The sequence below is a fragment of the Ctenopharyngodon idella genome, chromosome 20 (genome assembly GCF_019924925.1).
Source record: "Ctenopharyngodon idella isolate HZGC_01 chromosome 20, HZGC01, whole genome shotgun sequence".
Classification (NCBI taxonomy): domain Eukaryota; kingdom Metazoa; phylum Chordata; class Actinopteri; order Cypriniformes; family Xenocyprididae; genus Ctenopharyngodon; species Ctenopharyngodon idella.
The window spans coordinates 26,605,216-26,619,190 of NC_067239.1; the positions used below are offsets into that span (position 1 = coordinate 26,605,216).

Genomic DNA, 13,975 nt, shown 5'->3' on the forward strand with positions numbered 1-13,975 from the left:
GGATTTATTATAAAATGAATATGATCATGAACTAGTGTACAGATTACTTACTAATTTTTAGGGGGGCTGGGTGGGAATTTAGGGGGGCTAAAGCCCTCCTAAAATGGCGCCCCGGTCGTCATATTTGGGTACAATTCGGTAGGCCTAGCAGTGAACGGGAAATGACAACAAATATAATTTTGTTTTTCCATTTTCTCCAATAGCAAAAGAAAATCCATGATAGAGTTTCCACGACTTTCCAAAAAGGGGGGGGGAAATATAGAGAGATTGATGTCAAAATTGCCATCACTCCCTCAGCTGTTTTCCCTCGCAGCAACATAACGTTATAAATGTGCATTCAATTTAAAAATAAAAATATGAACTACTAAACTACTAGATTCACGATGATGATAACTTTGGAAACGTAGTCTGTGAAAATGGTCCATTATTATTATTATTATTATTATTATTATTAATTTTATTTTAAATGAACGTCAGAACGTGGGCTCAGCATGGCAGAGGCTGTTCACGTGAGCAGCCAATAATGTTCAATAATGAGTCAGCATTCTGACATAGAACCTGGAAGTGCTGAATGTAAACAACGTATGAGAATGACACAGAAGAGAAGATATTGTTGAATAAAGTAATTATTTTTGTTTTGTTTTTGCGCACAAAAAATGTTCTCGTCGCTTCATAAAATTAAGGTGGAACAACTGTAGTCACGTCGACTTTTTAAAAAAATGTCTTTAGTACCTTTGAAAGTGACCTTGAAAGTGGAGATTAAATTGCTGTCTATGGACGAGTCTTACCCCTCGGATTTCATCAAAAATATCTTAATTTGTGTTCCAAAGATGAACGAAGGTCTTACGGGTGTGCAACGCCATGAGGGTGAGTAGTTAATGACAGAATTTTGATTTTTGGGTGAACTAACCCTTTAAATGTTTAATATTGATGTGTTTTACTGTTTAAATGGTGCTGAAAAGCTTATAAAGTTTGACACATTCCATATGCAATTGGGGCACGTTGTCACAAAAGGTCGATGTGTGTTTTTTCGTAGCAAAGTTATGGCAGAAAATTACTTAAAAATAAACCTTGAGAAATATTAACTGGATTTTAAGTGTGACGACTAGCCCGTGTTGTTTGCATTAGTAGCGAAAAAATCTAATCAGGGATCTTGAAAGATACTTAGATGTAATTATAATTTCATACATTTATCCTAAGTAAACCAAGAGTTTACATGTGCCTAAAACAAACCTATTTTCAAACACGAATTTTCAGAAACAAAAATAGAATAAGGTTTTATTTTTAGCTCCTGTCCACCTACCCGGACATCTTCAAAATCACTTTTTTTCCCAACGACTTTTGCATTACATCACATCTAAAAGAGGAAGGAGCAAAGTGGAGGAGAGACAGGAGGCGGAGATCAAAGAAAACCGTGACCAACGGAACTGACGTCACTGGCATAATGTAAACTGTTGAGATGATCCATGGTAACAGACTCAGTGCAGCAACCGCTCGCACAGACACACTCACAGGATCCGACAGAAATGCCTCGAACCTGGATCGCACCTGCACCGGCTCTTGCATCCTACAGACGAGCGGCGATCGGACTCGTATCAGACGCGCCGTCTGCCTTTTAAACGCGACGCACCTGTCAGGAATCCAAAACATTTGATGTATTCCTCCTATAAATTTACTGCCAATTCACAAGAAGCAAGAAAACCGACGAAATGTGTGGTTAAACTGTGTCTCATCTCAACGCTTTCGCTTATTTCTAACAGACTACAATAGGAGCAGATGATTTTAATCCGGATGAAATAATGACTCTTGTGGATTAACGCCTTCATTGTCACTCTATTTTTTTTGCTTTATCGGGATCGAAGGATCATCTGCCTTTACCATTTGCCATTACAGTCTTTATATTACAGCCATAGTAATATAATATCGTGAAGATGGCGACTGGAGCGGGCTGGCAGCATTACTACAACCCCGCTGGCAGCGCTTCGACGGGGAAATATAACAGCACCTCCACTTCAACATCCACCAGCACGTCCTTCCCGTCCGGTTTAACCCTCGAATACACGCAGGACCTCCACCTGAAGATGAGCAAGAAGATAGCACAGCTGACCAAGGTAATTTGTGCGCGTTTTGGGGATGCGTAATGCCATGTGTGTTGTTTGCAGGTTGAGCGATGCGCATTGAAAGTGCCGGAGACCCCCATCCAAATGACAACAGGCTTGGCCTTCAGTCCGGATTAACCCTAGAATGCATAAATGGCCTCAAAATGACCAGATATGGTGAAATATTTTATTAAGAAACACATTTAATTTCTAGATATTCCATGTATTTCTCAAAACTGGAGAATGAGAGTCTCACCAAAATCATCATAGTTCTAAGTTATAGTTATTACAGGTTCAGAAATTATTTTGTCAATAATATTTAATATCAATAATCTTATTTAATTCCTTGAAACGACAGTGATTACTCAAAAATGTTGTTTGTGACTGGCAAATTAATGTTTTATGTTATAAAGGAGTTTTATATTACTACTAGTGTTTATAAAAGGAACAATTTATTTACTCAAATATTTTTGATCATAATGGTTTGATATATATATAAAAAAGTATATAGTCAAAAGTTTGGAAACATCTGACAATTTCACATCATCCAAAAAATCTTTTTAAGCCTTATGCTTAAATGCTTTTTTAGAAATTTGTTTTAAAGACAAATATATATTGTTACAATGGGCAGGGCCGTGCAGGAAAAGCATCCAACAAGTATGCAGCATGTGAAATAAATACTGCTTACATCTACTTACTACTCCTTAAATACTGCTTATAAAGCAACCCTGGATGCATCTAATGAGATTGGAAAAGAGAAACTCGTCCCAGAGTGTGCAGAGTTTTTGTTTTGTTATTATTTTTCGGATAATTCCCATTTCATTGGTCTCGTTCCCTCAAAAGGAAGCAGAGCAAAATCTGCCCAAAAGCCGTCTTCTGAGAGATGTGCTGGTCCTGTCTGTAAGGATCATATCCACATAATCTGCAAAGCCTTCTAGGCACGTTTGTATTTATGACATAATCACACATTAGTTATAGCTGAATATTATTTTTATTGTATACATGGAAAGTGAACAAATTAATCTGATTGAAATATTTTGTGCATATGCATTCTTGAATTTTTTAAATAAGCTGAATCCAGTACGGCTCATTTTGACCCCCTTTATGCATTCATGTAGAGGTTTTGGGACATGCATTCTTGGGTTAAAACTTGCTTAAAGTTGATTTTTGTACACTTAATGCCATCATAACATAATTCAGTGCTAATAATTCTAACAACACTGATCATCCTCCATCCTCAGATTGGTCGCTGTTGAAATATTAAGTAAATTAAAAGATCTATAGCCTAAGCATACTTTCTCTGCTGGTGTAGTAAGAATCTATACGGTAAGCATGCCTTTTAATATTAGGGTTTGGCTTTTTTGGTATAGAGTTGGTGGCAGATCATCCTTATACGTTCATTTACATTAGCATTTGTATGTTATATCTGTGGTTTAATCTGTGAATATTATCAACACCTGCTGTTTAGTATGATCCTCTTAGTCCTGACTGGGAAATGGGAAGGACATATTTCCCAAGCCTATGTCAGCTATTAATTTTCAGGTATTAGAGCCAGCCAGGGTTCCCACGGTCATGGACAACCTGGAAATATCAGAGTTAAGTTTTGCAGCCCTGGAAAAGGTATTGCAATTTCTATAGTGAATATGCATTTTTCTCTAAAATATCTCATCAGCTGGATATTGATGATGTGTAGAGTTAAACATGCTTGAGAGTCAGAGTGATGCTCGATTTGTGAGCCAGTTGTTCTTTTGAGTTTTTTTATTTTATTTTAATGAATTGGTCAAAGCGGTTTAAATAATGGTGTGATTCATTAGTGAATCTGACTTGAATCTTTTCTTGATAATGACTTGATCTCTGTAAGTGTCTGCTTTGAAGTCTAGAATTTTTGATAAATCAAATAAAATATCTTCACATACCCAAAAGCCGCTATTCAGTGTAAAGTTCATTATTTTTATCATGAGCCAGTTGCTCTTTTGTGTTTGTTCATTTGTAATGAATGTCCAAACTGATTCACAGAATGGACAGAATGATTCATTAGCAAATCTGTCGTGAATCATTTGTTAGTGTAATGACTGGTTTGCTATAAGTGATTGCTTGGAAGATTGAAGAAATATAATATTTTCATGTAATCAAAGCCTTTATTCTGTGAAAGGTTGTCGATTATATTGTCTTGTAATGTACTTGTAAAAAGCAAGGTTCTGGCAGTCTTTGATCTCTGCTTTTTGCCTAACCGTTAGTAAAGATACTGGATCAGGAATACAAAGTGAGCAGCAAAATACATATTGAATCTTAATGTATGCAACCATTCATATTCCATAATCTATAAAATGATTTAACTCAGCCACAGCCTCTAGCAGATCTGTTGGTTTATGATTGCTGTTCTCACGCATGCACAGTGAAGTTCATTCGTCCTTAGGGAGCTCGGGCTGCGCCTCATAAATGAGATTACAATGCTTTGGCTGAGTATTGATGTACCTGTCAGACTGTCATTAAACATGGACACCTGGGTCATTGCTTTTAAAGGACGTGCGAAGCACGAGGAAATGATGTGTCATCAAAAAAGTGTGCAGAGGATTTTGTAATTTATGATATTTCTATCACATTACAATTCTTTGTGCTTTGTACTGGAAATTTAGCACATTTATACCTCATTGTTGATTTGCAATTTAAATGGAATTAAAAAAAAAAAAAAAAAGTTATTTGGGAAGAAATTATATGTTAATGCTTCTCTTGCAAATGTTTTGCGTTCTCCCAAGAAACTTTGCATTTGCTTGCAAAATGTTTGCATTTCCCCGAGAAACTTTGTGTTCGCTCGCAAAATGATTTGCGTCTTCCTGAGAAACTTGCGTTCACTCACAAAATGTTTGCGTTCCCCCAAAAAACTTTGCGTTCGCTTGCAAAATGATTTGTGTTTCCCTGAGAAACTTGCGTTCGCTCACAAAATGTTTGCGTTCCCCCAAGAAACTTTGCGTTCGCTTGCAAAATGATTTGTGTTTCCCTGGAAACTTTGCGTTCACTCGCAAAATGTTTGCGTTCCCCCAAGAAACTTTGCGTTCACTCACAAAATGTTTGCGTTTCCCTGAAAAGCTTTGTGTTCGCTCGCAAAATGTTTGCGTTTCCCTGAGAAACTTTGCATTCACTTGCAAAATGTTTGTCTCTCCAAGAAACTGCGTTCGCTCGCAAAATGATCTGTTTCCCCAAGAAACTTTGCGTTCGCTCGCAAAATGTTTGCGTTTCCCTGAGAAACTTTGCGTTCGCTTGCAAAATGTTTGCGTTTCCCTGAGAAACTTTGCGTTCGCTTGCAAAATGTTTGCATTTCCCTGAGAAACTTTTGAGTTCACTCGCAAAATGTTTGTGGTCTCCCAAGAAACTTTGCGTTCGCTTGCAAAATGATTTGCGTTTCCCTGAGAAACTTTGCGTTCGCTCGCAAAATGTTTGTTCCTCCAAGAAACTCTGTGTTCGCTCGCAAAATGATCTGTTTCCCCAAGAAACTTTGCGTTCGCTCGCAAAATGTTTGCATTGCCCTGAGAAACTTTGCGTTCACTCGCAAAATGATTCGCGTTTCCCGGAGAAACTTTGTGTTTGCTGGAAAAATGTTTGCATTTCCCCGAGAAACTTTGTGTTCACTCACAAAACTTTTGAGTTCTTTGCCCTCGAACGCAAAATTTCTCAAGGGAACAAAAAAGATTTGCGAAGGAACACAAAGGTTTTGTGAGCGAACGCAAAGTTTCTCGGGGGAACGCAAAAGCATTGAAATTTATTTTTTCCTCACATCCCATATTTTTTCCACCACCATGTCACTTTAGGGGCTCCATAGAACTGAAAATGACAATGCAGTATAAATTTAAAGGGATAGTCCACCCAAAAATGAAAAACCTGTTCTTATCTACTCACATTCATGCCATTCCAAAGCTGACTTTCTTTCTGTATTTATTTTCTTTCAAAATATTTTTTGCCCATACAGTCAAAGACAAAAGGGTCCAATGTTGTTTGGAGTCCTTGACTTCTTTTGTGTTCTGAGTAGGAAAGAAAGTCAAATCAATGTTATTTTAGGATAATTGAGATACTATTAATAATATTCCGATTTAGGTTTTATTTGAATATTTTCCATTTTCATCTTAGTTTGTTAACGTTTTAGTAATTTTAGCAGATGTGTTGCTGAAGTTTTATGCAGTTGGTTTGAGCAGAGCTGTAATGAGGTCCCAAGATCCTGACTGCACAGTTTTAAGAGAGACTTTTTCATTTTTATGTTTTGAACATTTTTTGCCTTTCATAGTTAAGTGTATTGTTAGTGCATTAGTACTTTGTCAGTCCCTTTCTCATGTGGCGCTCATGTTGAAAATTACAATTTCAAATTTCAATCAGTTTGATTCCTGTCTTGCCTCTATTGCCTCTGTCTCTCCACTTGGTATCCACACCTCCCAGTCTCCAGATGGGCCCAGTCTGGGTCTCACAGCCTCCTGATGGGTATCAATAAACTCCAGAAGCATCACATTGCAATTCAATTAACTCCCACGGGTCGTTTGTGCGAAAACATTTGATTCTTCTCACACAAATGCTTGTTCAGTAGCTGGCCTTCAGAGCTTTTTATATCTAATTATCATCTTTACTGCAGCTGTTGAAGCAGTTTAAGTCAGTCTTTACTGTCTTTCTTACTGGCTGTTCAATCTTTTTGTTCTACACTTTAGGAGACTGTAAATTACCCACTGGTCTTTTTACAAAAGTTGGCATTTTTGTCATACTTTAAAATTTAGATTTTGATGACCCAAGTGTATACACTTGAGTGAATTTTCAAGATGTTTATCATTAAAAATGGAGGTATCCTAAAATTTGCATTTTGGTTGTTATTTTGTACTGCCCCGATAAAGCGATTCCACAAGACAAAATAACTGTAATTCTTTATTTTGTATATTTTTATAAATTCTGCAAGGAGACAAAAGGGGTTTGCAAACATATTCACTTAACTGCATATGATTTTAATGCCCATTTTTATACAGATGGGCCATATAAAAATATAAGGATTAATTGCCACCATCAAAAATGGCTATAATAGTACTTGGAAGAAATTTTCCTCAATCTACTGTTATAATTCCGTAGCAATACAACTGTCAAAACCAGTAACATTTTCTAATGAAACTAGCTGTGAAAAATGTTGCCGTAAGTGAGGATTTTTAATCAAGCTGCTATGCAGACTCTTGGAGAATTTTCTGTATTATTGGAGTATAATGCAGCCACTGAAATTCAATAAATCTAAGAAATGCATAAAACAGATTTGCCGGTTGAGACAAAAGTAGTACAAGCTAGGCTTTATCCTCTGCATATATGTTGCGTCAAAACCATTACTGCGACGTATTCTTGTATGTTATGTAACATAATTACATTATATTCACATTGAAGCTTATGCAAGATTGAAGGCCACGTTGTAGTCTAAAGTATGACTGAGTTGCCGTAAGGGTGCATAAATAGGTCATTCTCTTTTAATTCACCAAGTGTTTCTGTTTTGCTTTCCTATAATGTTGCATTTCACCTTGTCTTGAGAGATAATGTTCCTCTCATACTTTAGTTCATTCAGTTGACAACATTAGCATTTGATTGTTGGGGGTCATATAGCGGCAGGTGCTTAAGTTCTATGTGGCCTGACATGTGAAGTCAGTTGTAACCTCTATGTTTGAATCATGGCATGAGAGGAGGATGTGCGTGTGTCATAATCCAGGGGTTAATATGATTCTTGCGCAGGCCGCCTGCCGCATGGCAGATGGTGGAAGCCCAGGGCACAGGGGCTTAGGTGCAATAGTGAATGTGAGGACTATAACAATGTTTCCTTAAGGGAACAGCTTGCTTACTCTGATAACACAGAGAAATGGCACTGCATGCTTACAGTAGCTTATAAAACACTAAGCAGCCCTGTTGTGGAATTGTAACTTTATAACTGTGTTAATTTCTTATGTCACTATAAGGTAGAAAAACAGTACCAGAGACTTTTTGAATGTTTTTTTTTATTAGTTAGTCAGCATACAGCATACTTAATTACTACCTCCATTTATACAAAAATGTAGACTATATCCACATCTAAATAAGTCCATGTGCTCTTTAAACTTGATTTATTGTATCTATTGTGTTTGAGGAGAAATCTGTACATAGAATGACCATTTAACACACCAATTTGCTTATTCTGTCTAAAAAGAAATACATTTTTCTTTGCTCAGAATCCCATTTCCTGAAAGTTTAACCTTTGGATGTAGAATATCAGTCTTCTAATCTAGTGGCTTGTTATATCCATTTAGAGGAGGAAATGAAATAAAATGAGCCAACCATAATTCAGAAAATATTAACCTTCACTGCAGAACACTTTTTAGATTTCCACAAAGTCTGGTCTTACCTCATTAAGATAAGCATGAAATTCATTGAAAACTGTCATATTTGTAAAAATGTGAATATGTCATAGGCCTAATCAGATTGAGGGCTACTTGACAATATAATCCATCCATCCATCCATCCATGGTTTCCAGGTTTTATGGGGACATTCCATAGACGCAATGATTTTTATATTGTACAAACTGTATATTCTAACCCATAAACCTACCCATCACAGAAAACTTTCTGCATTTTTGATTTTTTTTAAAAAAAAACATGATTTATAAGCTGTTTTCCTCATGGGGAAAATACAAGGTGTCCCCACAAGGTGAATGTACATATAAATTGAATGCCTGATTAAACTAATTACAGTTTAGAATTATATTTATATTAAATATAATTATATAATACATTATTATTTATTAAAATACATTTAATTATATTTATATTACTTTATTCATATACTAATTATATTCATTTTGTGGCCATTGTATTAAAATATTTAGCTATTCAGTGCCACAATTCATCAGAATTAATTACACATATTTTTATATGTAGAATTGACACATTCCCCCACTGCAAATTCAGAAAAATATATTTAAATTGATAAAGATACTCTGTTTTTATTAAGACAGGTGCTTTAGTTGGATAGTTTAGTATTATATAAAGCATCTGTTGTGTCGTCAGAATAACTAGAGATGATTTGTGAGTATTAGACACAGACAAATACATAGGTACAGTTTGGAAATGGGTGTTTCACACTTCTTTGATGAGAACTCAGACCCATCATGTGGTCACAGCGCAGGTCAGAACACACAGAACATTAAAGCTATGTTCACTCATGTGTGATAAGACAATTCTCTCCCTCACGCATCCATTCATGTCTGGCGATATAATCGTTAAATATGATCCACTAAAAGCATGGATCTTTTAACCTGCATCTGCATCATTTAGCAATCTCATATCAATATTAAAATATTTGTGTTTTCATGCAAGTACATGGTCGTTTTCATGTGGTCATATAAATGGCAGCTGTGATCCACTTCAAAAGGACATGAAATTTGTGTTTTTGCGCAGTCTGACTCTGAAATGTTAAACGTTGCATGTGTATATATATATGTATATGTATGTATGTATGTATATATGTATATATATATATATATATATATATATATATATAATGTATATATATCTCATTAAATTAACGGTAAAAAGCTGTAGTTGCCAGAAATTCAACGTAAAAATACAGTGACAATGTTTCCAATATTACAGGATGCCTGTATAATTTACAACTTATAACCAGATATTTCAATAAGTGATACTTTAACTACCAAAATCTGCCTTTTTACCTTAAGGTGCAGTAAGCGATTTCTGAGAAACGCTGTTGAAAGTGGATCGGACCGAGCACCAAAACACACTTGTAGCCAATCACCAGTAAGGGGTGCATCCACTCATTAGGGGGGAGGTGCCTGTGTTGCATAGCATGTTCATGAATTTTGGGGGTGGAGCTATCAAGATAGGGGTGTGATCCTTTTGGGTAGGGCCGTGTTTGTTTTGGTGATTTCAAATATCAACAGCGTTTCTCAGAAATCGCTTACTGCACCTTTAAAATACTGATAACCACCAGGTGGCACAATAGAAAGACACACGTTGAATCAGATTTTTGTTCATAAAACATAGCCAATACTCATATATAGACAGTGCTCATGGTCATACACACAAAGACAAAACATCAGAGTAACATGAATGTAAACTGAATGGAAGAAAATGTTTGTTCTCAATTGCTTTCATTTTTTCAATTTTTTTTTTTTTTTTTTGTGGCCAATCATTTGACTTATTTGTCCATATGCAGATAAAATAATTTGCATTCTGCATGTTTGGTTGTTTAATTCATTGTTTGTGAAATTAATGCACCAATGCATGCACATATACACACAGATACTCTTTATTAAAATAGATATTCAGCACATTCAGAAGTGACATTGTCCCACTCGTACAACATAAAAAAGGCATTAGCAAGATGATATTTAAAAAAAATCTGTATTTCTGCCAGAGCAATAGACTCTGTGGGTTTTATTTCTGTGCTGGAAAAGGTCTGGGGGATAAAGACGCTGTGTATGCATTACTGTAGCAGGTCAGTGCTGACAGGAGAGGAAACTATGCTCCCTATAGCTCAGTGCTGTTGGAGCCCTGTGGTGGTCTTCTCTGCCCAGCCCCTTCTGTCATCAGCCTCACTGGGATAAACAGTCACCGAAAACAGTCGAGGAGGGCGGGGAAAACTGGAGATAAAAGAATGTTTTCATCTTTTCACTTCTGGCAGTGAATTTGTTTTGAGTTCTTTATACCATAGAAAAAAAAAATGCCTGTTGTTGTGTGGAGTTTTGTTGAGTTCTGTGAGGGTTCTCTCACCTCAGTCAGACCCCCGACTGATCAGCAAGGCCCAGTGGACTGAAGACTTCACTTTTCATTCATCTGAGCCGTCTGACAGATTTCCTCTCTTTATTTTTAAACATAGACTTTGCTTCCCCTGTGCTAATAGCAAGTGTTGGCAGTGGTAGAAATTTCCCAGTTATAGGATGTGAGGGACCCAATATGGCTTGTCCTTTCATATCAGAAAGGTGTTAATAATTGTTGACTTCAAGACCTCACACTTTCAGATCATTAACCGCCTCCATCTTTCTCTCTCTTGTGCTGTCTTTTTATCAATAGCCACATACATGTTCAGTTTGGGGCTTGCATCCCTACAACTATTATAGTTTACGAATCACCACAACACCATATGTCAAATGGATCATGCCAAAATCGGGCTGATATTGTGTAGTCTGAACCCTGCATAAGATAAGTAATAATGTATTTTATTAATGTATTAATGTAATAGTGACTTGAGTATGTTTCAGTATTGTTTTAATACATTAAAGCAGAGGCGTGTGTGAAATTAGATAAACGTAGGGGGGCACGTGCCCTAAAAGGTTGAAAAACCCTGCATTAAAGGGTTAGTTCACCCAAAAATGAAATGTATGTCATTAAGTACTCACCCTCATGGTCTTTCCAAACCCGTAAGACCTTCGTTCATCTTCGGAACACAAATTAAGATATTTTTGATGAAATCCAAGAGGTTTTTTTTTTTTTTATCCCCCATAGAAAGCAGCGTAATTACCATCATTCAAGGTCCAGAAAAGTAGCAAAGACATCATTTAAAAAAGTCAAAACACCAGCTCAATACTGAGTCGTTCTGACATAGAACCTGGAAGTGCTGAACATTAACAATGTAGGAAAATGACAGAGGAGAGACAAATTTGTTGAATAAAGTTGTTATTTTTGTTTTGTTTTTGCGCACAAAAAGTATTCTCGTCGCCTCATAACATTAAGGACTATTTTGAGGATGTTTTTACTACTTTTCTGGACCTTGAATGAGGGTAATTACGTTGCTTTTTATGGGGGATAAAAAAAAACCTTGTATTTCATCAAAAATATCTTAATTTGTGTTCTGAAGATGAACAAAGGTCTTACGGGTTTGGAACGACATGAGGGTGAGTACTTAATGACAGAAACTTCATTTTTGGGTGAACTAAGCCATGACTGGCTTTTTGTGCATAGTAGAAAGTTGCAAATTGAGATGCAGCCCACGGTTTCCTGCAGAGTTCATATCCTGAGCTCATTACTGAATGTGAGTTTCAGCCGTTTTGACCTAGGGCAAGTTTTTAAGTCTACCTCCGCACTGCTACTGTAGAAGACACACAGTTGCACGCGTTCATGCATACCGTGGGTCAGCTGAGTGCAGGTTTGATCTAGACCTTGACTCCCTTTACTTTCTCCTGCGGCTAGCTGAGCAAAGGTCACACCTGTGTGAACTGAAGCAAAGAATCTTCTCAAACTCTGGCTGTGCTCTGTGTAGATAAAGCTCTCCCACTCGCTATTATTTCATTTGGCCTCTGAGATGACTTCTTCCCATTCACTCGAATCAGCTTCTAGCAGGCAATCAACGTTCCAGTGCTATCGTTTTTCTGAATCGGCTAAGCCTTCAAGGTAAACGCGCAATCAATGATAAGAAGCTCATTCACTTTCTCCAGTGAAGCCCCCTCACACAATTTACTGATAGGCTCTGAGTGAGCTCTGATGAATTGAGGCTATTTTTAGCCAGATGCCAAGTTGAAGTCTGTTAAATAGCATTGTGTTGTCATCAAGGGAATTGCAAAGAATTTAACTATTGCAGTTCTGCTACCTGTTAACGATTCTGTTTCCTTATGGTTCCACTACTGATTATTTTAGTACTGTTGTGAGAGAAATTTGGAAAGAAATGCACTTACATCTTCACATAGAGATGGCATAAATGCAATCCAAAAACAAACAAAAATGTGGTGACATTTCATTTTATTTAATATAATAATGTAGAGATGTTGTTATATGAACAACCATTTTATATCTTGCAAGCCTTAAAGTCACCATGAAATCAAAATTGACAATTATTTTATTTATATGGATTATTACAGTATTTATTATAAATGATTTATCCCTGCACATCATTATTTTTTTTATTCATGTGTTTGGTACAATAAAAGAAGCTGTTCTGAAGAGTCATTTAAGGTATCGTACAATGGTATGTGTTTGATTTACTAAAATAATCCGACTTATAAGATTCATTTGCATGGGAATCGGATTAAACTGATAGAATTATAATGTTTTGATTTACAAAAAAGGACTCAAAGTCAAACTTTTGGAATAGGACTAAAAAGAACCGACTAATAAGAGTCATTGGTTTGAGAATCTGATTGCTCTGGTCACACTGTTTTGATTCAATAAAATGAACCGGCTCATAAGGCACAATCGCTCAGCAATTGGACTAAACTTCTGTATGATTTTAATTTACTAAAAAATAACCAACTCAAAAGAATCATACATCCAGGAATCATTTGTTCAGTAATTGGACTCCACTTGTTGTGCTGTGCAGTTTTGATTTACTAAAATGAACCGGCTAATATGAGTAATTCAGATGTCAATCGGAGTCACATGTAAATCGTTGTGAAGAAAACATGAGTCAGAATGAGGCTGCGTTGTAAAGCTTAAAAATGCTGCCTTCGGAGTATGCATTCCAAGGTCAAGTCAAGTCATCTTCATTTGTATAGCGCTTTTTACAAATTTTATTATTATTAGATTATTTTGGCTTTACAGCAGCTCTAGGAAAAAGTTATTATCGAGCTAAAGTAGGTTTTTGATTGAATCACTTCCAGTGTAAAAATCATTAATTATTAATTCAGGGGCCACTTAAATGACACCTTTTTAACTGAAAACAGAAGACTTTTAATGTGTTATTGCCGTTCATTTGTTTAGTCTATAGGTTTGCGCGTTTGAATGTGTATGTGCGCAGACGCTTAGTCTTTTTAAAAAAAGTTACATTGGCAAATTACTTGTCTGGCCTGCATAATACAGAATTACTAGTTGTTTCTGCGGATCCATGCGAAATCATTTTGATAACGTTTTATTTATACATAGGCAAAGGAAAGGGAAGGGCCTTCACAGGGGAT

The 13,975-nt window shown here is 36.4% G+C and overlaps 1 protein-coding gene across 3 annotated transcripts in view; it reads left to right on the plus strand.

Annotated features, from left to right (window-relative positions):
• Positions 1-1,440: 1,440 nt before the first annotated feature.
• Positions 1,441-13,975, plus strand: part of fam184ab (family with sequence similarity 184 member Ab) — a 131,299-nt gene continuing 118,764 nt past the window's right edge. For 2 of the 3 annotated variants that reach the window (XM_051875506.1, XM_051875505.1), the window contains exon 1: positions 1,443-2,111. In XM_051875506.1, the coding sequence (XP_051731466.1) occupies positions 1,932-2,111 (180 nt within the window). In that variant the 5' untranslated portion in view covers positions 1,443-1,931. Of the gene's footprint in view, positions 2,112-13,975 lie in introns of all 3 variants that reach the window. The other variant, XM_051875504.1, reaches the window with a different exon arrangement.